Source organism: Trachypithecus francoisi, unplaced genomic scaffold, assembly GCF_009764315.1.
Source record: "Trachypithecus francoisi isolate TF-2019V2 unplaced genomic scaffold, Tfra_2.0 Lachesis_group17, whole genome shotgun sequence".
In the NCBI taxonomy this organism is placed as follows: Eukaryota; Metazoa; Chordata; class Mammalia; order Primates; family Cercopithecidae; genus Trachypithecus; species Trachypithecus francoisi.
In genome coordinates this window covers 21028340-21054274 of record NW_022681462.1, presented here as the reverse complement: position 1 = coordinate 21054274, position 25935 = coordinate 21028340, and the positions used below count along the sequence as shown (strand labels likewise).

Sequence of the window (25935 nt, the reverse complement as noted above, 5' to 3'; positions counted from 1 at the left end):
GGGCAGTCATCCCTCAGCCACATTGAGCTTGATTTGCATGTTCCAGGAGGAAGCAAGGAGTCGGGTCCTTCTTCAGTTCTGGGGAACAGGAGAAGGGTGGGGGAACCCCTGATTCCTCCCCTTCTGTAGCCAAGGCAGACTTGTTTAGGGAGAAGACAGGGAAACCACCAGAGTAGGTCGAGATCAACCTGAAGGAAGTGGGAGTCAGGGACAGCCTACTAAAGGAAGTGCATGTGTGTCTTGTACACACATGGGATGGACCAAGGAAAAGAGTGACCCTAAAAGAACAAAGTATGCTCCAACAAATGTATTGAAAGGAATGATTTACACTGGTGCTTCCTGCCCAAATGTTGAGACCAATGGCCTGGTGCTTCCTTCTTGAAACTAGGTTGCTCTACTTACATGAAATAAACTGGGCAAAAGTCAACGGTGAGAGCCTGAGCCTCCCCAAGTAAGCAGCAATAGATTCCACAGGCCCAACACCCCCCATCCCCACCTCCAAGGAAACTGGATCTACTCGGAGCACCTAGGCCAGAGGAGGCAGGAGAAGAGGGTCAGTCCGTGAACTCTGGGTACCTGCAGAACATGACTCTCCCGGGTGTACTGTCCCCATGATGGTCACCAAGGAACCTATGGATCTTCCACTCTTTGCCCAGAATGTTTTCCCTGTATCCCCTCCACATCCCCAAATTCCAGCACCAGGGGCCACCTCAGAGCCACAAATCCTGAAAGGACCACCCAGGTGACTCGGGCCCACATACCCCTCTTTCGGGGTACACTTGGTGGCAGGCTAGCAGGCTCTTGGCCTCAGCTGGTGGTGCTATATAACCAGATTCGTCATAGAGACCCATCTTTTATCAGCCCCAGGCCAGAAGTACGAAGACTGATCATTACGATGTGGCCTGCCTGGGAGGTAAGGCGGCAGGCGTTGCCAGAATTGATGGGGACTGGGGCACAGGTGAGAAACCTAGTTTAACAAATTCTTCATTGATTCGGGAACCACTCTCCTTGAGCCAAGTCTTGGCAAGCGACCGGCGAAACTCGCGGGTCCCTTTCCTGGCTGTGTCCCCAGCATCCAGCCTTCCCCGCCCCAGAGATGCCCCAGGAGCGGCCCCTCGATGTAGGTAACGGGCGCCCGGGCGGCTCCGCTGCGCCGCCTAGAGCCTGGAAGCCGCCACTGCAACCCAGGACAATCCGGCTGCGCCGCGCGAGCCGACCCCGCACGCCGGAGTCTGCCGCCGCACGGCGCTGGCAGTCGGGGGTGGTGTCTGAAGTCAGGCGCTTCCTGCCTTTTCCTTGGCCCGGGTGCCCAGCTCCCGCCGCCAGGCTCTGGGATCCCAGGTCGCCCCGCCCAGCAGCCCGCGCCCTGCTCGGTGCACTCAGCGTCCCCGCCCCTTACCCCAAACCCCCACCCTCTGTGCCCTCTGGGGGGCACCCCCATCCGGGCGGGGGTCAGCCGTGCCCCAGTCGCCGAGTGGCAAGGAGGTGACGGTAGCCGCCTATTTCCGCCCGGCGGGCAGCGCTGCGGGGCCAGTGCCAGCAGAGAGTCGCTCGGTCCTCCCTCCGCCCGCCCGCGCCGGGGGCAGGCCTGGTCGGCGCCTTTTTCCCCCGCACCGCGGCGCCGCTCTGCCACTCGGGCACCGCAGGTAGGGCAGGAGGCTGGAGCGCCTGCTGCCCGCCCGCCCGTAAAATGGTCCCCTCGGCTGGACAGCTCGCCCTGTTCGCGCTGGGTACGTACGCTGGCTGCGGCGCCCCCTGCGCCCCGTGACACCCTGCTTCCCTCGGTCCCCGCCGAGCTCCCCTTTCCGGGGGTTTCTGCGCCCGCCTGGGAGAGTGGAGAGAAGCGAATAGTCTCAATGGGTTGGCGCCTGGGAGGCAAGGGGAGTCATTAAGAATGACAAAGAGGGGACTGTCCGGTCGAGCGCCCAGGCTTCCCCGGGAAAGTGGCTGCCTGGGCCGTGCCTGAGAACGCCTGGGAAGGGGAAGCGGAGTGTGAACGGGCTTGAACTTTAATCCACAGCGGCTGTGTGTCTGCTCAGACACATGCCTACACCTACCTGCTTACCTGGCCGCCTCCAAGTCCGGCTCAGCCGGCATCGCTGGCGTGTAGACTGGGCCGCCTCGGAATGGGGGCCGGCGTCTGACGCTCTGGCCGCGTCTTGCCTGCGCCCCTTTGGCACCCCCTGCCCACCCCTAAGCCCCAGCGACAAGCAGAGATGTTCACGATCCGCAAAGGCGCCCTCAATCTCCTTTCAGAGCTCTTGAGCTTTGGGGGTAGGTTTTGGATTTTTGTGCGGATTAATGGTTCCTTTAATTAACTTCCCTGGGAGAAGTGGTTTCGGTGTCAGCCCAGGGCAGGAGCGAAACCCTAGACGGAGCGTTGCCAGTTTCCTTTGAGTATGTCCTTGCCAATGAAGGAGGGATAGGGAAGGCGAGGGGAAGCTGAACCCCTCTCCCGGGTCGGGTCTGCGGAGCGATGAGTTCTTTGGCGGTGAAGTTCACAGGTCTGTCCGGACGCAGTGAGGGCGCAGCGCCGCGCGCCGCCTGGCCAGCTCTTGCCCCTTGTGCTGGTGGTTCTCTCTGGTGTTGAGATAGCTGGTTAACAGTGCAGGTGTCCCGGTTACTGCTACAGTTTTCGGTGAAGTGAATTGTTCGTTCGATATGCCCCGAGTTTAACCCTGTATAGCATGCGGCTCGCTACAGGGTCGTTAGAGTCTGTGGAAAGCCGTGGAACCCCTCCCCAGAAATGCCCAGAGCCGCAGCCTCACCCAGCTCCCTGTTTAACTCCAGGGGCTTCTCAACCCCGCCTGCAACCCTGCCCTAGAAATGCTGATTAAAAACCGCAGCAGAAGGGGAGGCATCCTCTAAGAGAAATACAATGCAGCCTTGGAACCGGATGCTCCCAGCTACACCCTTACCTGAAACTCACCAGCAGGTGACATGGGTATGGGAGGCTTTTCCCCCACTCTTTTGAATAATTGCCTTTTTTGTGTGCGTGTATTGACTGTTGCTCTGATTTAAATTTTAGAAAAAGCAATAAAACATTACCGATACAAGGGAAGCTTCCTGGATATAATTATCCCTTGTAGTGTTTTTGTAAATAATAGTAGTAAGTAGTAGTAATAATAACAGCTGACACTATTCGAGCATTTTACTCTGTGTCAGACACAGTCCAAGTGCTTTACATTTATTCATGCAGTTTTCACACCAACCTGATAAAGAAGGTATCAATATTATACTCATTACATGACAGAGGAAATAAAGCACACAGGGTCCACAATTAATAAGTAGTTGGACCAGGATTGTCAAAGAATGTGGAAGGAATATGAATATGAAAAGTCACCTAACTTGTGGTGATTATAGTCCCATCTCTCAGTTTTGGGACTTTGCCTTGAAGAGAGATTATATGGAATACCCTGGAACTTGCTGTTCAATTGAGTTTCCTATTGAATTCCTGGGATCTCAAGGTGGTTATTCGGTAAAAATTAGAGGCAGGAAATGATGAAGGTAAGCACATTTGAGTAAGTGTTTGAAAGTTGTCCCTATACCCCACACTGCCATCCCAGAATACTCGCCCACGAAGACTGCATTCATTCATCGTGTGATTTTTCTCCTTTGCCTGAATATTCTTTTCAGCTTGATCTTTGTTTCCTTCCTTAAGAAAATGATGTATAAACTTTAAAAGATTGATCAATATGTAGGAGCTGGTTCACACAGTTCCAAAATGTGAGCAGTTGAAAAAAGTGGAGAAAAAAAAAAGGCAGGAGTAATTTATACCAGTGAGGACTCCTTTTTATTTACATGTCTTTAAAAGAAAAATCAGAGCTGTGAGTTCTGTGCATTTACTAGAACTGCTGCCTCCCACATATAGCTTTACTTTGCACATTTCCTCCAAAGCTGCTTTCCCCTCTGATTTTTCTTAAATAGTTGAAGGCAGTTCCAGGAGAATCAACCAGTGTTCCATCGTTACCCAAGATCTAGGAAATCTTCGTGGGCCTAGTCTGAGAAGGAACAGGCTGTTAGGAGTCTCAGTTAATGTTTGATTACTTGGAACCTGAGCATTGATTAATGTTTTGAGTAAGAGAATGTGAAGACTGTTGCCCACATGGCAACACTGGAAACATGACCCAGGTTCCTGTGGTGGCTGCCCTCCCATGTCAGGTTTCCATCACTGGCAGGCAGACTGCACAGGGGCTTGGCATTTCCAGTTACATTTCCTCCTCTGTGTTCACGGAGCAAGATGTGTGATCTTGGGCAAGTTACTTAGCTTTTCTGTGCCTTGTTTTTCTCACCTGCAAAATGGGGATATTAACAGGGTTGTTGGATATATTTAATGTATATATTAAATATATATACCTGGTATGTAGTAAGAGCTTAATCTCATCAGCATCATCGTCGTCGTTGTCGTTGTTACTTTGAACCCCATAGAATTCCAGACATCATTGCAGGTTATATGAGTTGTATAACTGGGAGAGTTTGTAGGTTTTCATTTATCTCATCTCCAGGCTCTTCACCATTCCTTAGAAAAATATCACCCAACCTAAAAACCTACCTAGGTAATTTCTGGTGAATATTATTTGGCCAATGACAAATTCAAGCAAATCTGGAGGTTCTTTTAGACATCATGAATTCTTTAATTTTTTTATGCAAAGCATTTGTATCTCCTCTTTAATATTCAACGATCAGTTGTTTATGGAGGTTAGCACTAAGTTCCAGTTTTCTCATCCGTAAAGTGGGAATAATAAAACTCTGCCCACCTCATAAGCTGTTGTAAGACTCAAATGAGATGGTAAATATGGAAGCTATTTATGAAAAAAAAATAAGGACTGCACACAAAATGCAATTGATTTTATGATACAAAAATGGGTTTTATAATCCAGAAATAAGCTTTATTATTTTTATGGCAACTCCCATAAGTAAGGACTGAATGTGGACCTAAAGAATGATATCATAGGACATGAAGTAGCATTAAGGATGGGCAGAGGCGAAATAGATCACCTTCCCTGTTTAAGTCAGGACCGAGGGACCAGTACGGGAACTGAAATAAGACATTCGTTTTCTCTATTACTGGACGTGATGTCTTTCAGAGTAGACAGTGGAGGTTTTCCTAGGACACATGTTTTCCGTATTGGGCAGCCGTAATTAGGGAGTATGCGCTTAGAACATGGGCTGTAAAGGTGAATATGGAAGCCTTGGAGGCTGAGTTTTCCATATTTGCTTTTCCAGATTTTGGGTTCCTCAGGATAAAGTGATCCTTCTGTAAATACTCAATGTCCCCTGCAATGGGGACTTTTCTTATAGGAATAAATGATGCTTCTTGTTACTGTTACTGTGGTAACATGAAAAATAGATGACTTTTCCATTAGGCCTATCTAAGGACCTTTTAAAAGTGTGTCTTGAACAAAGTCCTACTCTTTGCACTGCCCTCTAAAAGCGATGGGCAACGGGAAGAGGAGGTTTGGTGAGCGGAAATGAAAATGGCTTGTACACACTGAATTAAGCATGTTGTGCTTGATGTCATACTCAAAACCTCTGTAGTATCTTCTACAGCAGGACTTACATTGGAATAACCTGGAGGGCTGGTTAAAATGGATTGCCAGGCCCTCTCTGCTGCAGTTGTGATTCTGTGGGTGGGAGTTTTGCCTGTCTAACAAGTTCCCAGGTGTAGTTATGTTGCTGATGGGGAGAGGGCAGAAGGGACACTTGGAGAACCACTGCTTTTCAGTCTGTTGCTGTCAGGGAAATTTTTGGCTTAACCAATTGCATCTTACCTAAAGTACGTTCAGACGTTTGTAAATGCCACCGTGAATTTACAAGCTATTATTAAAAGCACTTCTAAGGCCTGTCTTGCTGACTAGGACAGAGTTAGCCCTCTCGCTGAGACCTCTTAAGTGTTCTTGTTCTTTATCCATGGAAAATGTAACGACCCTAAGTTATTAAACTTAAGCTTACGAGTACTAATCATGTCACCTTTTCCTTTGGATTGCCAAAAGCTGACCATTTTTTTTGCTGCCATTTCATATATTTTTAATCACCTAATTTAAAAAAGATGAACATAGTTCTCTGCTAAAGGGCTAATATGTTTAAGATTGCACCTAGATAGAGGAAGATTGGGAGACTTATACGATGGCTTTTGGTTTTGTTTAGCCTTTTCTTCCCCCTAGGAAATGTCAAGTATAAAAATCTTTCATAGACTCAAGAAAGCCAGAAATCTAGACTACCAAAACCATCTCTTAGGAGCTCTTCAAGTTCAAGGCACATTCCCTTTAGAATAACACTAAAAATCTAGGTAAAAACTGGGTAAAATGGTAAATTCTGCTAAAGATTACACATTTGTTGTACTGAGTATGACTTAAGAAATAAACAGTTGCTACCTGGACTTAGAAAAAGTTGGAAGTTTATTGAGATGTAATTTAATGTATTTTGCTAGTGCTCTAAGAGGAAGCAAATTTGTTTCATTGAGATGGAATGTAATGTATTTTGCTAGTGCTCTAAGTCAGAGGAAGGAAATTTGTTTCACATGGAGCTGCTCCCCTAGTCAAGTGAGTTCTATGCCCAGCACTTTTGGCTTTAAATTTTGTTGTTGTTGTTGTTCCCTTACTGTGAAAGGCTTTCCGTTTTCTTCACCTTCGCGTTTGTACCCTTGAAGTGTTTTTTGCTGGTTAGGGTTTCATCAAGACGGAACCCCTTTTTGTAACAACCAGGCTGCCATTGCTTCACCAGTTTTCATCTTGGAATGTGTTAACTTTTCCGGCTGGGAGTCCCAGTAGCAGAGCCCTGGCCCCACTATGTTCTGGTTTGGATTAATGTTGGTTGGTGCTTAACCTCTCTCCTCTATCAATTTGAGGGCTTCTTCCTCCTCATCTCTGTGTTTGGCACCTCTGAGCACAGGCCGAGCCTCAGCAGGGACCATTTGATGACCTCTTGGGGGCTCAGTGCAGGATACTCTGAGGTACTCAGTTGGCAAACACTTGGTGGTGTTCATGTTAATCCCGAAAACTTTTTTATTATGACAATCAAGGATGGTTGCATATAAAGTCTTGCATCACTAATACTGGTAGTCTTCAGGATGGTGTTTTATTGTTTTTAAAAAATAGATTATAATTTAATGTCTTCACAATTGCAAAAACATATTTTTTCTCTAGAACACTTGGAAAATTAAGACAAGTGAAAGAGAGTGTTTTAATGACCTGTATTTCCACCACTGAAAGATAACTAATTTTTTGTTTTAGAACTTGATGGATCTATTCTTTATAGTATACTATTGATCTTTATGTAGATATAGATATCTATTATATAGATAGTATAATATCTATTATACTTGTATTATCTATTATATAGATAGTATAAGTGTCTATTCTTATTCTATTCTTATACTATTATATAGATAGGGCAAGTATTCTTTAAAAGCGTATCTGTATTCCAGTGGGTTCACACTGTTTAATGTACTTGTTTTTGTAACTTAATCTTTCATAATAGTTTTTTGTTGTTTTTTGTGTTTTGGTGGTTTTTTTTTGTTTTTTTTTTAGATGGAGCCTCGCTCTGTTGCCCAGGCTGGGGTGCAGTGGCACAATCTAGGCTCACTGCAACCTCTGCCTCCCAGGTTTAAGTGATTTCCAGCTAATTTTTGAGTTTTTAGTAGAGACAGGGTTTCTCCATGTTGGCCAGGCTGGTCTTGAACTCCTGACCTCAGGCAATCTGCCTGCTTTGGCCTCCCAAAGTGCTGGGATTACAGGCGTGAGCCACCACACCAGCCAACAAACATTTTTTGTGCCATTAAACATTTATCTATAACATTTCTAGTGGCTGGGAAATATTCCCTTGACTATATATATTATAATGAATTTTGAAGCACTTTGACCATATAGATTTTTCCTATTTGTCACTATTATGAATATTCCACACATTGTTGTGGGAATATTAACTGATACAACATTTTTTTTAAAGTCAATGTGGCAATAGCTACAAATTTTAAGTGGGTATAACTTCTGAGTCATCAATTTCACTTTTTGATATATCCTACATAAATACATGTTGAAATGTGCAAAGAAAAATGTAGAAGATGGTGACTGTTGAATTGTTCGTAAGAACAAGTTGCTAGTACCACACTGCTACAATTATTTAAGGAGATTTCTTAAATCCTTTATTTTTCTATGTCAGTACAATGATTTACTAGGTAGCTATTTAAAAGATTTAGCTATTAAAAGGTTTTCTGGCCAGGCAAGGTGGCTCACACCTGTAATCCCAGCCCTTTGGGAGGCTGAGGCAGGCAGATCACTTGAGCCCAAGAGTTCAAGACCAGCCTGAGCAACATAGTAAGACTCCCGCCGTGGCTGGATCAAAGATGGCCGAATAGGAACAGCTCCACTCTGCAGCTCCCAGTGAAAGACTCCCCTCAATCTCTGCAAAAAAAAGAAAAAAAAAATTAGCGGGGTGTGGTAGCGCATGCCTGTAGTCCCAGCTACTTACTCGGGAGGCTGAGGCTGGTGGATCACTGGATCCCAGGAGGTCAAGGTTGCAGTGAGTCATGATTGAGCCACTGCACTCCAGCCTGGCCCTGTCTCAAAAAAAAAAAAAAAAAAAAAAAAAAAGGTTTTCATTAGGATGGAGGGAGGGAGCAAGTGTTGAAAAGCATGGTACCTATTTGGCACCATGCTTACTATCTGGGTAACAATGAATTGTACCCCAAGTCACAGAATTGCACGATATACCCATGTAACAAACCTGCACATGTACCCCTGAATCTAAAAATAAAAGCTGACATTAAAAATAAAAATAAAGTAATGAAGGGTTTTCACAATACACTAAATTTAAAAGGGCAGGTTCCAGTACTGTACGTATATTAGAGTGTCTTGCTCTGAATTGGTTAATTTTTTATAAGAAGTATATATTAAATCTATAGTGCCCAAAGTCAAAGAAGATAAGTAATACAACAGACATTCTTGTACATAAATGTTTGGCACAGCTTTTAATATTTAGAATAAATTTCTAGAAATTGGCCTTTTCTCTCACTTTCTTGACTCTTCCATAACACTGTAAGTTAGATTTAACATTTGCCAAGTTGATTGGAGAAAAATGAACTCAGCCCAGTTTTCGTATTTAGTATTTGTTAGGGTCAGTAAATTGGTTGGACATTTGTCGTTTTGCTACTTGCATCTTAACCTTTAAAAACGTTTTCCTTATTGATTGAGCATCCTTTTCTTTTCTTGGAGTTTTATAACAACTTTATATGAAAAGAATAATAATCCCTTTTCAATCATATATTGCAAGTATTTTCCCCCATTTATTTCTTATCTTTTACTGTTTTGTTTATGGTGTTTTGACATACCTAAGGTTTTTATTTTTATGTAGCAGAAACTATACATCTTTCCCCATTAGCTTTCTACCGTTACTTATATATTTAGAAAAACCTTTTCTTATTCCAAGATACAGTCAATATTTTCTTTTTTTCTTAGAATTCTGTAGTGGTCTCATATGTTGTAATATTTTATCTATAATTTTTCTAGAGTATGTTGTGAGATGTAACTCATTTTCAGTTTTTTAAACAGTCAACCAATTATTAGTCTCAAATACTATTTATGGAATAATCTACTCTTCCCCCTGTGGTTTGAAATTCCATTTTCTTCATATGATAAATTCTGGGTTTTTTTTAAACAACTAAAATCGTTTCTCTGTAAAATGATAATAAATGGGGCATACTGTCGCATAGGAACTAAGCACACAAGACTTGGATTCTCACAGACTCTGGATTCAAATCTCAGTTCTGCCTTACTAGCAGTTTCAAATGAGACACACTATGCTTTCTTCTTCTTCTTTAAAGTCTCCTTCCAACATTTTTACAATTTTTAATTATTGTGGATACATAGTAGGTATATATATTCACAGGACACATGAGATATTTTGATATATAGACATGCAATGCGTAACAAACACATCAAGGTAAATGGAGCATCTGTGACCTCAAGCATTTATCCCTTGTGATACAAACAATCCGGTTATACTCTTTTAGCTATTTTAAAATATAAAATTAAATTATTATTGACTATAGTCCTCTGTTCTGCTATCAAATACTAGATCTTATTCTTTCTAACTATTTTTTGTACCCTTTAACCACCTCTACTCCCACACCACCCACTACCCTTTCCAGCCTCTGGTAACCATCATTCTACTCTGTCTCCATGAGTTCAACTGTTTTCATTGTTAGCTGCCATGAATAAGTGAGAACATGTGAAGTTTATCTTTCTGTGCCTGGCTTATTTTCATATGCTAAATTCTTAAGTATTGGAATCTGTTTATGGAATATCAGTTTGGTTCTATTATTTTGTATTTTTGCCCTTACTGTGAATTTGTTCACTAATTTATTCTACAAATTTCATATTTATATCTTATTTATATTCATATTTATATCTTAATGAGTTTTGTTAATTCTAATAGTCCTTCAGTTGATCCTCTTTAGGTTTTCTAGGTGGATGATCATTTAAGCTTAAATAATAATAACTTTGCCTCCTTCCTTTTAATATTTTAATCTCTTATTAAATATCTTATTTAATCTTTTATTAAATATTAAATTATTTATATTTTAATCTCTTCTTATAGAGGACTTTAAGAGCATGGTTTCTTAAAGGGCAGTAGATTTCCTTGTATTTTTCATGGCTTTACAGATAATGTTTATGCATTTAACAGTTAAGCATGAAGCTGACTTTTTGATTATATATACGTATATATACACATATATTCTTTATGATGTTAAAATATGTTTCTCATCATAATTTACTAAAAGAGTTGGCATTTTTGTTTTGTTAGTTTTTTAAAGCAGGAGGCGATATGTGTGGGTTTTTTCCCCCAAATGTTTTGAGGACATCGATTGACTCAATTATGTTAAAGCCACCTTTAAATTCTTGAAAGAAACCCTTCTTGGCTGTGTGGTATTATTCTCTGTATATACTGCTAGATCCCATCCATTATAAAGTATTTGGGGCTTTGTTTTCTTTTTTAGATTTTGATATCAATATTATGTCAGCTTTATAAAATAAACTTTAAAGCATCTCATCTTTTTTGTGTTCTGCCAGTTGAAGTATCAGGGAAACCAACAGTTTTGTGAAGGCTTCAAAGAAATTGCTATGAAGCTTCTGGCCTGCTCCCTTTTTAGTGGTCAGTTCACATTTGCTACTTTTTGAGTCAGTTTTGGTAATTGTATATTTTCTTCACAGTCTATTCAACTCAAATTTCTAAAATTTTAGCATAGATTTATAAATGAACTCCTTTTAATTAAAGACACTTTTTTTTGTATCTGTGGCCCCAGTTAACGTAATTTTTTTTTTTTTTTTGAGACAGAGTCTCTTTCTGTTGCCCAGGCTAGAGTGAAGTGGTGCGATCTCAGCTTACTGCAACCTCTGTCTCCTGGGTTCAAGCAATTCTCCTGCTTAGCCTCCCAAGTAGCTGGAATTACAGCTGTGTACCATGCATGCCCAGCTAATTTTTGTATTCGTTAGTAAAGACGGGGTTTCACCGTGTTGGCCAGGCTGGTCTCAAACTCCCGGACTTAAGAGATCCACCTGCCTCAGCCTCCCGAAGTGCTGGGATTACAGGCATGAGCCACCATGCCAAGCCTAGTTAATAAGACTTTAACAAATGTGAAATAAAGTAAGTATCAAGGCCCCCAAGATAAGACATATTTTAAAGTTTGTTTTTCTTGATGATATTTAGGGGGGAAAAAACCTTTCTTTTATTTTTTGTTTTTATTTTTATTTTTTTTTAGGCCAAGTTTCACTCTTGTTACCCAGGCTGGAGTGCAGTGGCGCAATCTCCGCTCACTGCAACCTTGCCTCCCGGGTTCAAGCGATTCTCCTGCTTCAGCCTCCCAAGTACCTGGGATTATGGGCACCTGCCACTACGCCCAGCAATTTTTTGTATTTTTAGTAGAGACAGGGTTTCATCATGTTGGCCAGGCTGGTCTCGAACTCTGCCTGCCTCGGCCTCCCAAAGTGCAAATACCCTTCTTTCAAATAAAATTGAAGGAAAAGTTTCATAAGTAACAGTGTTCCCATAAGCCCAGGTTATTTGTAGTTTGTTTGCATACATGCATATACCACAGTTGTTATAGCAATGCCAGTTCTGATTTGGAGAGTATATGACATTGTAATTTGTAGCTGAGGCTACTAAGTAGCATCTTGATGCTTTGTTAAACTTTAAAAAGCTTAAAAACCTCCAAATACACTTTAAAAACCTCCAAATTTACCATCGTGCCCATCAGGTGCACAACCAATGCTTATATGAGAGAATTTATTGTTGGTTGGTTGTTTTTTGTTTATTTTCTGTCTTGTTTTTAAAGTCAGTACTTCTAGGTTAAAATAGTAGATTCTTACAATGAGACCATATCTTCAGCTTGGGTTCCTTAGGGGTTTTACTCTGAGTTTGAATGAGGTCAGTAAACAATTCTCCTGGGCGCTGAGAGGATAGATGTACCTTTACTCTTTTTCGTCATCTCTCGCCAGGTCTGAGGCATTCTCTTTGTAATTACTGTACTTCCAAGAGGCAGAAGAGATTAACGGGCTAAATAGTTCAGGTAATGTGGTCACACAAAAGCGGCTGAAGTTGATAAACAAGGGGTTTGCAATTACATACTTTCCTCCCTTCCCTCTCCCAGTTCTTAGCAACTAACAAGGAAAACTCAAATTTATGAGATATATATTTTTTGATTGACAGAGCTTAAGATCTGTAACTTCCGCCACGGCAGCAGCCCTGAGGAATTGCGATATGAATTATGGTGTGCATAACCTGTCCATCTTATTTGTCAGTGAGCGCAGTTGAAAACTTTGGGCTGGAACCCTTCTCACTTTGGGATGGTTTCTGGGTTTTACATTTGCAATGGAGGCTCGCATCATCAGGCCGGTCTGCGTGCTGTACACACTCCCTGCCAGCAAATTTCAACAATGACAGATGTTTTTTGCACATAGCAGACCTCGGGTGTTATAATTAGGGTTTCAGGGATGAATCATAGGTCCCTGAACTGGAGTGAAAGCAAGCCTGGGGCCTGAGCAGTTTTTAGGAATGTGAGGTAAACTCATAGATCACACAGATGGAGAATCCTTCTGGATTTGGGCTCTCTCTGAATCTCATCAAGCACTCTCCTCACCCAACAAAGAAAACCCTCGAAACAAGCACGCCCCTGGGCTGGCCTCTTCTCATTCGTAGAACACGGAGAACACATGCATCCTCTGCTGCCATCTCCCTGTGTGAGCTCTTCACGACAGGCTCCTTTTCCACCAGGCTCAGTTCAATCCTGCACATTGTCTTCCCAAAATGAAGCAGAAATCAGAATCTGCAAATGGTGTAAAAACACCCCCAGATTGACTCACCAGACACATCCTCTTACTAGGTTTAACTACCAGGTGTCCTACCAGCTTTCTTTCTGGGCAAGGATACAGATATTTGTATAGTCATTTTTTTTCCCTTCACAAGATTGCTAGATTCTGTTTTAAAATCTGCTTTTTGCTTACAGTATGTGGGGAAAATCTTTCTGTAGCAAACATATATAAATATATCTATAAACTATTAATTTTTAATGGCTAGGATATATTCTGTTATACAACTCTATCACTTATTAATCCATCCCTTATTGATGGAGATATAGATTGCTTTAAACTTTTAAATATTCAAACCTGAAATGAAAATTCTTGCTGCTGAGTTATTATCATCATTTTAAAATTATTTTCTATAAATGAATCATCAGAAATTGATCACTAGGTCAAAAGTTTCACACTTTTTTTTTGTCTCAATATATTTTGACAACAGAAAAGCTGTACACATTTATACTTCTATTGTCTATATGTGAATGCCTATTTATTGCCAAATTTGCTCATTGTGAACATTGTCATTCTCTAGACTTTGCTAATTCTGTTGGCAAAATGGTATCTCATTATTTTAATTTGTATTTCTTTGGTTTTCAGTAAGATTGAATGCTGCTTCATGGTTGAGTATTTCAATTTATTTTCTTGTGAGTTACCTGTTTGTATCCTTAGGCCATGTTTTGGGTAGGTTAGTGATTTTATTATTGGTTTGTAAGCAGTTTTTAAAAATACACACTGAAAATATTTTGTCATCTTGTCTTTTAAATTTATATGAGTTGTATTTAGGTTTACTAAAAGTGTGATTTTTGTTTTGAACCTTTAGGGACTAAAAATCTGTTCATAATCCCTTTATGATTTCTACTTTTGTATAGTGCTTAGTCTTGGGGTAGAAAGGATTTTCTGTGACTCTTCCGTCTCTGATTTCCCCTCATACCTTTATGTAGTTACCTTCAAATCTAAATTTTAACTCTTTGGGTATGTATTTTGGTGTAAGATGTGGGATAAACATCTAACTTGTCTTTTTGTCAAATAGTGATCCAGTTATTCTAACATCATTTTTTGAATAGTTTATTCTCCACTCACTGATCTCAAATCCCACTTTGTCACTTGATATATTCTTAGGAGTACTTGGGTCTGTCTGTCGAGTTTCTATTCTGTTCCATTGATCTGAGGATCATGGCTATAATGAACCACTCTTATGAGCTGGAATGTGTTATTGCACTAGAAAATTAAGGCAGAAAATATTCAGAACCAGGAAGATAAAGTGTATTACAGTGGATACCCATCACTTCTAACCCTTATAATGAGACCTTGCCTTCCCTCCTACCTAGGTGGTGTTGAAGGGAAGGATTACTTACCACGTTTCTTTCCCTGGTCTCTGGCCATTGTCTCACTTGGCCAGAGACTGGTGGGCACTGGGTCTCACTGTACTGAAAGGCATGGTGAACCTGCTTATACTCTCTCCTATTGTTTCTGGAACTTTGTGTTTTACAAGAATTGGGCTGGGTCATGAGGCAGGCCTGCAATCCTCCACATTCTGGTGAGCTGAGACTGCATATTTTCATATCCCCTTCTCAAATGGGAGTGCTAGTATAGAGTATGCCATGGCATATGTGGAATCACAGACCACACCTGGCACAGGAACAACTAGAGAATGAAAAAGGAACTTAACTGGCAAGTCATAACATTGTTTTCTATATTAAAACAAACTTAGATATGTTAATGAATAGGATGCAAGAGTGAAGTATCAAAGTTGTCTGGGTGTGGTGTCGCACACCTATCATCCCAGCACTTTGGGAGGCCGAGGTGGGCAGATTACTTGAGGTCAGGAGTTCAAGACCAGCCTGGCCAACATGGTGAAACCCCAACTCTACTAAAAATATAAAAATTAGCTTGGCATAGTGGCAGGTGCCTGTAATCTCAGCTACTTCGGAGGCTGAGACAGGAGACTCACTTGAACCTGGGAGACGAAGGTTGCAGTGTACTGAGATCGTGCCACTTCACTCCAGCCTGGGCAACGGAGTGAGACTCCACCTCAGACAGACAAACAAAAATATCAAAGTTAATTTTTAGGATAAAAGATAAGACTTTATGTAAATTGTGATTTTTTTTTCTTCCATTGGATTACTTCAGGCTGTGTTCCCAGACTAGAGGGATAGGTATGAGTTCCCTCTCTTTTCCATTTTATGGGGGTTTTGATGGAAAAGTTTGAGAAGTATAGGCGTACCTCAGAGAGATTGCAGGCCCAGTTCCAGGGCACCACAATAAAGCAGATATTACAATAAAGTGAGTCACATGAACTTTTTGGTTTCCCAGTGGATATAAAAGTTATGTTTACACTATAATGTGTTCTATTAAGTGTGCAATAGCATTATGTCTAAACAAATTACATACCTTAATTTAAAATAGTGTATTGTTAAAAATGCTAACAATTATCTAAGGCTTCAGCAAATCATAATCTTTGCTGAAGGATCTCACCTTGATGTTGTTGGCTGCTGACTGATCAGGGTGGTGGTTGCTAAAGGTTAGGGTAGCTGGAGCAATTTCTTAAAATAAGACAACGACAAAACTTGCCATGCTAATTGACTCTTCCTTTCATGAAAGATTTCTCTGTGGCATGTGATTCTGTTTGATAGCATTTTATTCATAGTAGAACTTCTTTCAAAATTGGAGTCAGTCCTCTCAAACCCTGCCACTGCCTTACCAACTAAGTGTATGGAATACTCTAAGTCCTGTGCTGTCATTTCCACAATATTTACAGCAACTTCACCAGGAGTAGATTCCATCTCAGGAAGCCACTTTCTTTGTTCATCCGGAAGAAATAACTCTACATCCGTTCAAATATTATTGACATTGCAGCAATTCAGTCTCATCTTCGGGCTTTACTTCTAATTCTAGTTCTCTCTCTTGCTATTCCCACCACATCTGTAGTTGCTTCCCCCACTGAAGTCTTAAACCCCTCAAAGTCAGTCATCAGGGTTGGAATCAACTTCTTCTAAACTCCTGTTAATGTTGATATTTGAACCTACTCCCATGAATTACAAATGTTCTTAATGACATCTAAAATGGCCAATCATTTCCACAAGATTTTTAATTTACTTTACCCAGACTCATCAGAGGAATCACAAATCTGTGGCAGCAATAGCATTATAAAATGTTGGTCTTAAGACTTGAAATTTGAAATTGTTCTTTAATCCATGGGCTGCATAGTGGATGTTGTGTTAGCAGTCATGAAAACAACTTTAATCTCCTTGTACAGCTCCATCAGAGCTCTTGGGTGACCCAGGTGCATTGTCAATGAATAGTAACATTTTGAAAGAAATATATTTTTTTCCTAGCAGTAGATCTCAACAGTGGGCTTAAAATATTCCGTAAACCATACTGTAAACAGATATGCTGTAATCAGTCTTCACTGTTCCATTTGCAGAGGACAGGCAGAGTAGATTTAGCATAAGGACTTTGGAATTTTTGAATGGTAAATGAACATTAGGCTTCAACCTAAAGTCACCAGCTGCATTAGCTCCTAACAAGAGAATCAGCCTGTCCTTTGAAGCTTTTAAGCCAGGCATTGTTTCCCTAGCTTCAAACGTCCTAGGTGGCATCATCTAATTGAAGGCTATTTCATCTGCACCGAAAATTTGTTGTTCAGAGTAGCCACCTTTATCAATGGTCTTAGCTAGATCTTCTGGATAACTTGCTGTCAGCACTTGCTGCTTCGCTGTGCACTTTTCATGTTATGGAGAGGGCATCTTTCCTTAAACCTCTTGAACCAATCTCTGCTAGCTTCCACCTTTCTTCTGCAGTTTCTTCATCTCTCTCAGAATCAAAGAACTAGGGGCTTACTCTGAATTAGGCTTTGGTTTAAGGGCAAGTTTTAGCTGGTTTGATCTTCCTTCCAGATCACTAAAACTTTCTCCACATCAACCATCAGGCTATTTTGCTCTCTTATCATTTGTGTGTTCACTGGAGTGGCACTTTTAATTTTCTCCAAGAACTTTCTCTTTGCATTCACAACTTAGCTAATTGTTTGGAGCAAGAGGTCTAGCTTTTGGCCTGTCTCTGCTTACAACATGCAGGCTTCACTAAGTGCAATCATTTCTAGCTTTTGATTTAAAGAGAGAGACATGTGACTCTTCCTTTCACTTCAAAACTGAGAGGCCATTGTGGGGTTATTGATTGGCCTAGTTTTAATATTATTGTGTCCCAGGGAATAGGGAGGCCTGAGGAGAAGGAGAGAGATGGAGAAATGACCAATAAATGTTGTGTGTTCTGATTGCTCTATTGATCAGCTAAGTTTGCCATCTTCTATGGGTGTGGTTCATGGCACCCCGAAACAATTACAATAGTAACATCAAAGATCACTGAGCACAGGTCACCATAACAGATATTATAATAATAATGAATTATGAGAATTACCAACCAAAATGTGATACAGAGACATGAAGTGAATGCTTCCTGTTGCATAGGTGCCACAAACTTTAAATGTGTAAAAAAAAAGAAAGAAAACAAAACAAAAAACCACAGTATCTGTGAGGCACAATAAAGCGAAGTTCTATAAAATGAAATATGCCTGTGCGATCCCATGTGGATGACTAATTTTCAGATACTCAGCACACCACAAAACAGTAACTAAAATGAATAACTTAATCTTTCTTCTGTTTACTTTGCACTTAATTTGCTCTTCTCTTTCTAGTTTCCTAAAGTGGAAGCTTAGAGTATTGATTTTAGATGCCTCTTCTTTGTAATATATTCAGTAAGTGCTATAAATCTTCCTCTAAGCACTGCTTTTGCTGCATCCCACACAAGTTGTATTTTTATTTTCATTTAGTTCAAAATATTTTTAACTGTTCTTGAGTTTCCTTTTTGACCCATGTGTTGTTTAGAAGTGTGTTATTTCCTCTCCAGTATTGGGGGATTTTTCAGCTGTCTTTCTGTTATTGACTTCTAGTTTATCTCCACTGTGGTCTGAGAGCATGCATTATATGGTTTCTATTCCTTTAAATGTGTTAAGGTGTATTTTATGGCCCCGTGGTCTCTTGGTGAATGTTCCACAGGAGCTTAAGAAGAATGTGTATTCTGCTGTTGCCAGAGCTCAACTATGTCCCTTATTGATTTCTGCCTGCTGGATCTAAGTACTTCTGCTAGAGGGATATTGAAGTTGCTACCCATAATAGTGGATTCCTTATTTCTCCTTACTGTTCTATTAGCTTTTGCCTCATGGATTTTGACACTGCTGTTAGGTGCACATACAAGATTTTGGCTAACAGACTGGTATTGCACTGGTGAACCACTTGAAAGTTAGGGATTTACACTTAGGAAAACAACATTAACTCACTATGTAATATGACCTTATTTTCTTGTGAAGTGTCTCTTTTCCATACTGTGCAAGAGAGGGAAAAATAAACAAAACAGTCCTTTCAACTAAAATGGATGTTTTGGATTTCAGATAAAAAGCAGGGCATTTTTCTTTTAATAGTGAGAGCAGAGGCATGTGGAATATCTCTGCTATCACGCCATGTAGAATATATCTAAGTGATCAAACGGTAGTTGTGATTTTTGTGAGCTGGGCCTAATGCAACATTTGGTGCTTAATTCACCAGAGGTAGCTACTTTCTTTACGTAATGCTTATAGAGGCAATGGAATGAATAACAAAACTAAGATCAGCACAAAGTGGGAGATGCTATGTATCTACATATTTATTTTGGTGATTTATTTTGTGGATTGTTCACTTTAGTAAACATTTAACTATATATGAGATACTCTGCTGGATCTGGTGTTATTAATGCAAAGAGAACCATGACCTAGCCCTTGCCCCCAGCTCCTGAATTTCTTATAGATCGTGGCAGGAGCAGACACACAGTTTTTTACAATATGACATGAGGTACACAGTGGACACCTTGGGCACCTTCTTGGTATGACAGGGCAAGGGTGCTTTCTTCTAAAAGATAATGGTCAACAGTTAGAAGGATGTCTGACTCGTAGTTCTTCAAGTACCTTACGTGTTGTACAAACTCCTTTAACCCACCTCGCAATCTTACGAGATATGGATCTCTGTTTTATAGATTTTTTTTTTTTTTTTTTTTTTTGAGACGGAGTCTCGCTCTGTCGCCCGGACTGGAGTGCAGTGGCCGGATCTCAGCTCACTGCAAGCTCCGCCTCCCAGGTTCACGTCATTCTCCTGCCTCAGCCTCCTGAGTAGCTGGGACTACAGGCGCCCGCCACGTTGCCCGGCTAGTTTTTTGTATTTTTTAGTAGAGACGGGGTTTCACCGTGTTAGCCAGGATGGTCTCGATCTCCTGACCTCGTGATCCACCCGTCTCGGCCTCCCAAAGTGCTGGGATTACAGGCTTGAGCCACCGCGCCCGGCCTAGATTTTTTTTAAAAATGAACTGAGGCACAAAATTGTTAGGTAGCTTGCCCAAGTTCCCTCTGCCAGCAAGTAAAAGAATGAGGATTTGAGCCCAGGACCCTTGCCTGCCATCCTAGCCACCCCGCTTCCATTCTGACTCTCCATGTCAGCCATGGAAGGCTGTGGATGCTGAGGTGCCTGGAGTTGTTTGTGTGTGAGAGCACCATCGTGTAACAGACTTGGGCTAAATGCAGCCAGAGTTTCAGACAGCCACTCTCCAACATATTTACCATGATGAGAGTAATTCCTACATAGGTAGTTGTCATGCTGGTTAAAAAGAAATACTACCCTTCCCAGTGCTAGGAAATATCATTAAAAAAACAAGTATAGTAGAGTGTGTTTTTTCCCTCCTTCAATCAACAGTTCAGGTGTTCAGATGATCACATGAGGCATGCTATTTGACATATTTTATTATGACCAAGGAACCTCTAATAATAAATTCATTAACGGTGGCTTGTTTGCCTTTCTACCATAAATTTTTTTAAAAGGTGTTTGATTTGAAGAGTGATCTGTTGATGTAGGCAGTCTGTCCCCCAGCGAGCGACATGCCTGGAAGTCATGGAGCATGTGAGCTGCAGCCCCTGGGGCACTGGCTTCACCTCATCCTCTTCCCCCTCTACACCTCTTGGTCAACATTTCCCCCAAACAATGGCAGAAGGCTGCCGAGTCTTTTTTTTTTTAATACTTTAAGTTCTAGGGTACATGTGCACAAGGTGCAGGTTTGTTACATGTGTATACATGTGCCATGTTGGTGTGCTGCACCCATCAACTCGTCAGCACCCATCAACTCGTCGTTTACATCAGGTATAACTTCCAGTGCCATCCCTCCCCCTCCCCACAATAGGACCCGGTGTGTGATGTTCCCCTTCCGGTGTCCAAGTGATCTCATTGTTCAATTCCCACCTATGAGTGAGAACATGCGGTGTTTGGTTTTCTGTTCTTGCGATAGTTTGCTGAGAATGATGGTTATCGAGTCTTTAACACTTTTACTTTAACACTTTTAGTTCTTCACAGTCCAACTAAAGATAGAACCTGTGTGAGCACAGTTGCTAATAGCTGGCTTACTTTCAAACTTGTCCCCACCAACTTTAGCAATGACATGTACCTACAAAAAGCACAGGCATTTCCACTGACTTGAAGGAACAGCAGATGAGAACAAAAATAGCATTTGCTCTTTTACTTGTATGTAAGAACTTCATTCAGCTGACAGCATTTTTGAGTGGCCTTTGTACCTCCCAATAGTGGACACTTCAGTATCTGGTTCGGGTCTGGATCCCCAGGTGTTAGAGCAGGGCCACAGTGTGTGCATTCTACAGATATTTGTTAAAGGTGTATTTTCTTTTTTTTAGATAGAGTTGTACGCATTAGCAAACAGTGTATTGCTAACACACAAAAAAACCAGTGAGACAGACTTCTTTGCAATGAATGAGCTTCTGGGAAAAAAAAAATGTGAATTTTAAACATCTGTCTCTTGTTTAAAGGACCTTATGGTCTTCCTTTAGGAGCGTTTCCCCTTAATTTGCTTGTAATTCCGAATCATTCACATCTCTGGATTACTTGAAGCAGATTACCTCTACTGCAGTGCCCACCCCTTCTCCCCGGCAAAAGTTGACTACTTGTTAACTGTGTAAAAGCCTATCCAGCTGGTCTATGGGGGAGGAAGAGTTGATGTTTTCAGAAGCCAGGAAACTAAACTATCTCCTGAGATTTAAACACGCAGACATCAGCTTCTTTTAAAAAATTCTGCTGCTCAGAGCAGAGGCCCTTGTGGTATTTTCTGCAGTTTCTGTCCACATTGCACTCTAGGCTTCCTTGATCTTCATCTGGATCGGCTACTCTTTGTGACCCCCAATCTGAAATTTGTCTTCCTCATCTGATTGATGTGCTTCAGTTGTAACATTCAGCAGGCGTTGTGGGGGCGGGGTAGGGGGAAAAGGTTTCACCTTTTATAACAGAGCAGTCCCTTTGGGTCAAAATTTCTTCATCTTTTCAGCTTGTACCTCAGAACACAAGGAGCCCAAACTGCACAGAGCTGGTGAATGATAACACGTAAAAGACTCTGTTTTCTAGCAGGAAAAAAAAGCCGCTGGGCGTGGCGGCTTACGCCTGTAATCCCAGCACTTTGGGAGGCTGAGGTGAGTGGATCACTTGAGCCCAGGAGTTTGAGACCAAACAATATGGTGAAACCCTGTCTCTACGAAAAACAAAAATACAAAAATTAGCAGGGCGTGGTTGTGTGCGTCTGTCACCCCAGCTCCTCTGGAGGCTGAGGTGAGAGAGTCACCTGAGCCCAGGGAGGTCGAGGCTGCACTGAGCCGTGATTGTGCCACTGCACTCCAGCCTGGGCAACAGAGTGAGGCCCTGTTTAAAAAAAAAAAAGAATATAAACTTGCTCAATTATTCGGAGATGTGCTTCACCTACAATCAGGGAACAGCACTTTCTGGCTGTTTTTGGCGCCTCTGTGGGAGGAACTGCCTAAAGCGGGGAGAGGGTTCCGCTCTAGCGGTAACTGTTCACAGGCCACGGATGGGGACGGGCTGAGAGAGGATGGGCAGTTTATCTGAGTTCCCAGCCTTGAGAAATGAACCACAGGCATAAGAGGGTAGGGTATGGTTTTTATCCCAGCAAATAAGATATGATATGCATCTTCCCTTGAATACACTTTAAACAAGGCAGGCACCGGCCACCCCTGTGAATGAGGAAGAGGATTGTGTTGGAAAGGGAATCCCTATCTTTGCGTGCATGCTCCTCTTCCCTGAGCCAAGGCTGTGCCTGACCTCTGGGGGCTGTGATGTCATCTGACTCCACTGCGGGCAGAGCGAAAGTAGATGAATGGCCTCCTTGCTTGGCCTTGAAGATAACGTCATTAACTTTGGGAAAACTTATGTTTAGTTTCCCAGTAAGATAATTAGAAAACAAGAATGAAATCTGGATTGTTCTAAACTCCCTAGCTATTTGCTGGTTTGGGTTTTCTCTATTTTAGCTTCTTCCATAAATGATTCTGTTGCTTTCAACTGGGCTGTTTATCACCTGATGAGCTATTTTCAGAGGCTTCACAGGCAGAAACTTTCCAAAACTCTGGAGCTTTGTTTATATAAAAACCATTTGCTTTAAGGAGGTAGATAGATTGGTATGAATAGCTGTTGATATTCTTGTGTACTGTCTCCCTTATACTGGGGGGTAAAGAATCCACTTTCATTTTGTAATCAATACCAACGAGTGTCTCTGGAGGACCTCTTGCTCCACTGGCAATAATTTTGTGTGAGTATGTGAGAGTGTAGGTGTGTTTCAAGTAGAAGTTTCATTTCCTACTTCACGGACTTTTTATTTCACCTTTCCTCTTGCCCTTGTGTTCAACCTCTGCAGTGACATTCAAGGGTTGACCAATGTTTTCACTGATGACATACTTTACCCTTAAGAGTCTCTCTTCGCTTCCCTCTTTTTTTTCCTTCCGCCCACATCCTTGACAGAGCAGCAGATATTGTTTGAACGTAAGTGGGAAATATTCCATCTTCTGTGCCAATTGTGATCACTTGGAACTGGCTGTTTAGAAGGACTTGGAAGCTGCATCTGAGTTCAGCAGGAAGTAGTGCTGTGATCAATTAATAGTCTGCTGTGGGTTCTGTATGGAGGTGGTGGTACAGGCACAGTGTATTTGCATTCTTTCTTGAGACGGTGACTCTTTTCCTTAAGAATGAGGAAAATATGTGTTTCTAAGAATTAGTTGAAGGTGTCCCCACTTATGTTGCTTATATCTCATGGCTTTTTTTTAAAAATACAGTACTTGAGGTTTTAAAAGGTGTTCCATAAATCTAGTACCATAGCCATGGAGAAGCACTACTGAGTCCTGTTAGACAGGATTGGCTTCCCAGCAAGGCAGAGAACCCATGAGGGTGTGGACTGGTATGTTTGTCATCCTTCAGGACACACTAGGGTATTTGCACCCCCTCAAAGTAAGAGGCAAAAAATCACAGCTAATGTGACTGACCATACTCTGTGTGGATGTTCAGATCTGTCAACCTTGGGCCCTTGTTGAGTTATCACAGGAGCGTTCTGTCTGGCTCCTAGTTAGAAGGAACACTGCCTTCTACCTTTTGTTAGAGGGGAGGACTCCTTTCCCTGGAGGATATAGGGCATGTCTCAGTGCTCCTGCCCGAGCAGCCAGCTCAGCATCATCACACCCGCTCCAGTGGGGGTAGCTATCTCTGTTACATTCTCTCCCACAGGCACCATGTGGAGATATGAAGGAAAGTTAAGACCTGGGGCCTCAAGGATTGCTGCAGAGGTGGTACATTGAGGGCATAGAAACCTAGAGCAGAGCACAGTCTTGGGCTAGGCATTTGCAGCTTGCACGTGCTCTGGTACCAGGTTGGCACTGAGCCTGTTTGCTTTGCTCCTCATGGACCCTTCACCTCCGAGGTTGGGTTGCTGTCAGACCTGTCTGCGGGTGGTATTGCTGAGGTCTATGCTGAGCTGGACAAGACACTATGGGAGCTTCCAGAAAGCCTTGGGCATAGCCATTGTCATCTGGAGGCTAATTTCTCCTGGGTGTTTAATGTGTGTCTCATAAGTAAACCTGGAGTTACCTTAGACCAAACTTGTCCAACCTGTGGCCCACGGGCTGCCTGTGGCCCAGGAGGGCTTTGAATGTGGCCCAACACAAATTCATAAACTTTCTTAAAACATTATGAGTTTTTTGTGATTTTGTGTTTAGCTTATCAGCTATTGTTAGTATATTTTATGTGTGGCCCAAGACAGTTCTTCTCCTTCTTCCAATGTGGCCCAGGGAAGCCAAAAGATTGGACACCCCTGCCTTAGATGGAGATCCCTAGGATCTTCCTGTGAATGACCAAAGACAAAGCCTTCATTCCAGGTGGCAGCATCCTGAAGTATGAATATTTCAGGGATGGTGGGCAGACCCTGGAAGGGAACTTGAAAGTGCTTTAGAGAAGTTTTAAACTATCCAGACCAAGATAATATTTACTGATGTAGGTCTGACCTTCATAGGAGTTGAGCCTGCTAATGGATGTCTCTAAGCCTGTGTTCCTACTTATTTGTGTGTTTGCTTTTTAAATTTTTTTGAGGGAGACAGAGTCCCCCATCTGAGGTGGTCAGGAAAGGTTCTTGAAGACATTGGTACTTGAACTGGCCTTGGAGGTTGAACATGACCCAGGAAGTAGAAGGAGAAGGCAGGGAATAGTAAGAGGCAAAAAATCAAGGATAGAGGCAGATGGAGGCAGAGGGAAGAACGACGCCAAAGTATACCTCCACGTTCAGTCCCTCAGGAGGTTCTGCTGGCTGTTTCTGTTATGTTCTATGTCTGACAACTCTCATGTCCTAGCGGCCACCCCACTGTGACCTTCACCTGAACTTCCACAGTGATCTCACCCTATTCTTCCAGTTCCCACTTGTGCCTCCTTAAGGCCTCTTCTGTCCCCAGGACCCTGAGTGTCTCTTCTGACACATGCATCAGATGTTGTTGCTCCTCTGCTCAAAGTCTTCCAGGGGCTGCCCAGCTTGGAATAAAGTCCAGGCCCCTAGTGCTCCCCACTGGAGGTGTCTGCCCCTGCATCTCTGCAGCCTCATTTCCCAGTATGCCCTCCCCCAGCCCCAGCAGCCACCTGCTCTTTTCTGGGACTAGTGGGGTTCACACCTCAGGACATTTGCATGTGCTCTTCCTCCAGATATTTCCAGGTCTGGCTCCCTCATTTCACTCAGGCCTGTGTCAGATGTCACCTATTCAGAAAAGACATCCATGATGACTATTTATCTATTTACATGCACCCGTGATGAAAAATGCTCCAGTGTCTGTGTTATTTGTTGGAGAACTGTCATCACGGAAAGGTTTGAACAGTGTCTCTTACTCCAGATGGAAATTACCTAGATTCCACAAGGTCCTTACAAAGTTCTGCTGCTCAAATAGGAGTCCAAGTGTTGCCTTCTGTAGTTCATGCACCCTGGATGTCTCTGTGGAACTGCCTGGCAGGTTTGGCTTGAAAAGAAACAATTCATTCAGCAAGTATTTGTTGAGAGCTTGCCTATGTGTCAGGCACTGTTCTGGGCAATGAGAATATGGTGAACCAAAAACACTCCCCTCCACCTCACACACCTCACTTGGTCCCAAGGAGACAGAAAACAAACAGACATACATACCATAAAATGTCAGGTTGTGACA

The 25935-nt window shown here is 42.2% G+C and overlaps 1 protein-coding gene across 2 annotated transcripts in view; it reads left to right on the top strand.

Annotated features, from left to right (window-relative positions):
- Positions 1 to 1334: 1334 nt before the first annotated feature.
- Positions 1335 to 25935, top strand: part of TGFA (transforming growth factor alpha) — a 114484-nt gene continuing 89883 nt past the window's right edge. The window contains exon 1 of one of the 2 annotated variants that reach the window (XM_033175006.1): positions 1335 to 1730. In XM_033175006.1, coding sequence (XP_033030897.1) covers positions 1691 to 1730 — 40 coding nt within the window. In that variant the 5' untranslated portion in view covers positions 1335 to 1690. The remainder of the gene's footprint in view (positions 1731 to 25935) is intronic. The other variant, XM_033175007.1, reaches the window with a different exon arrangement.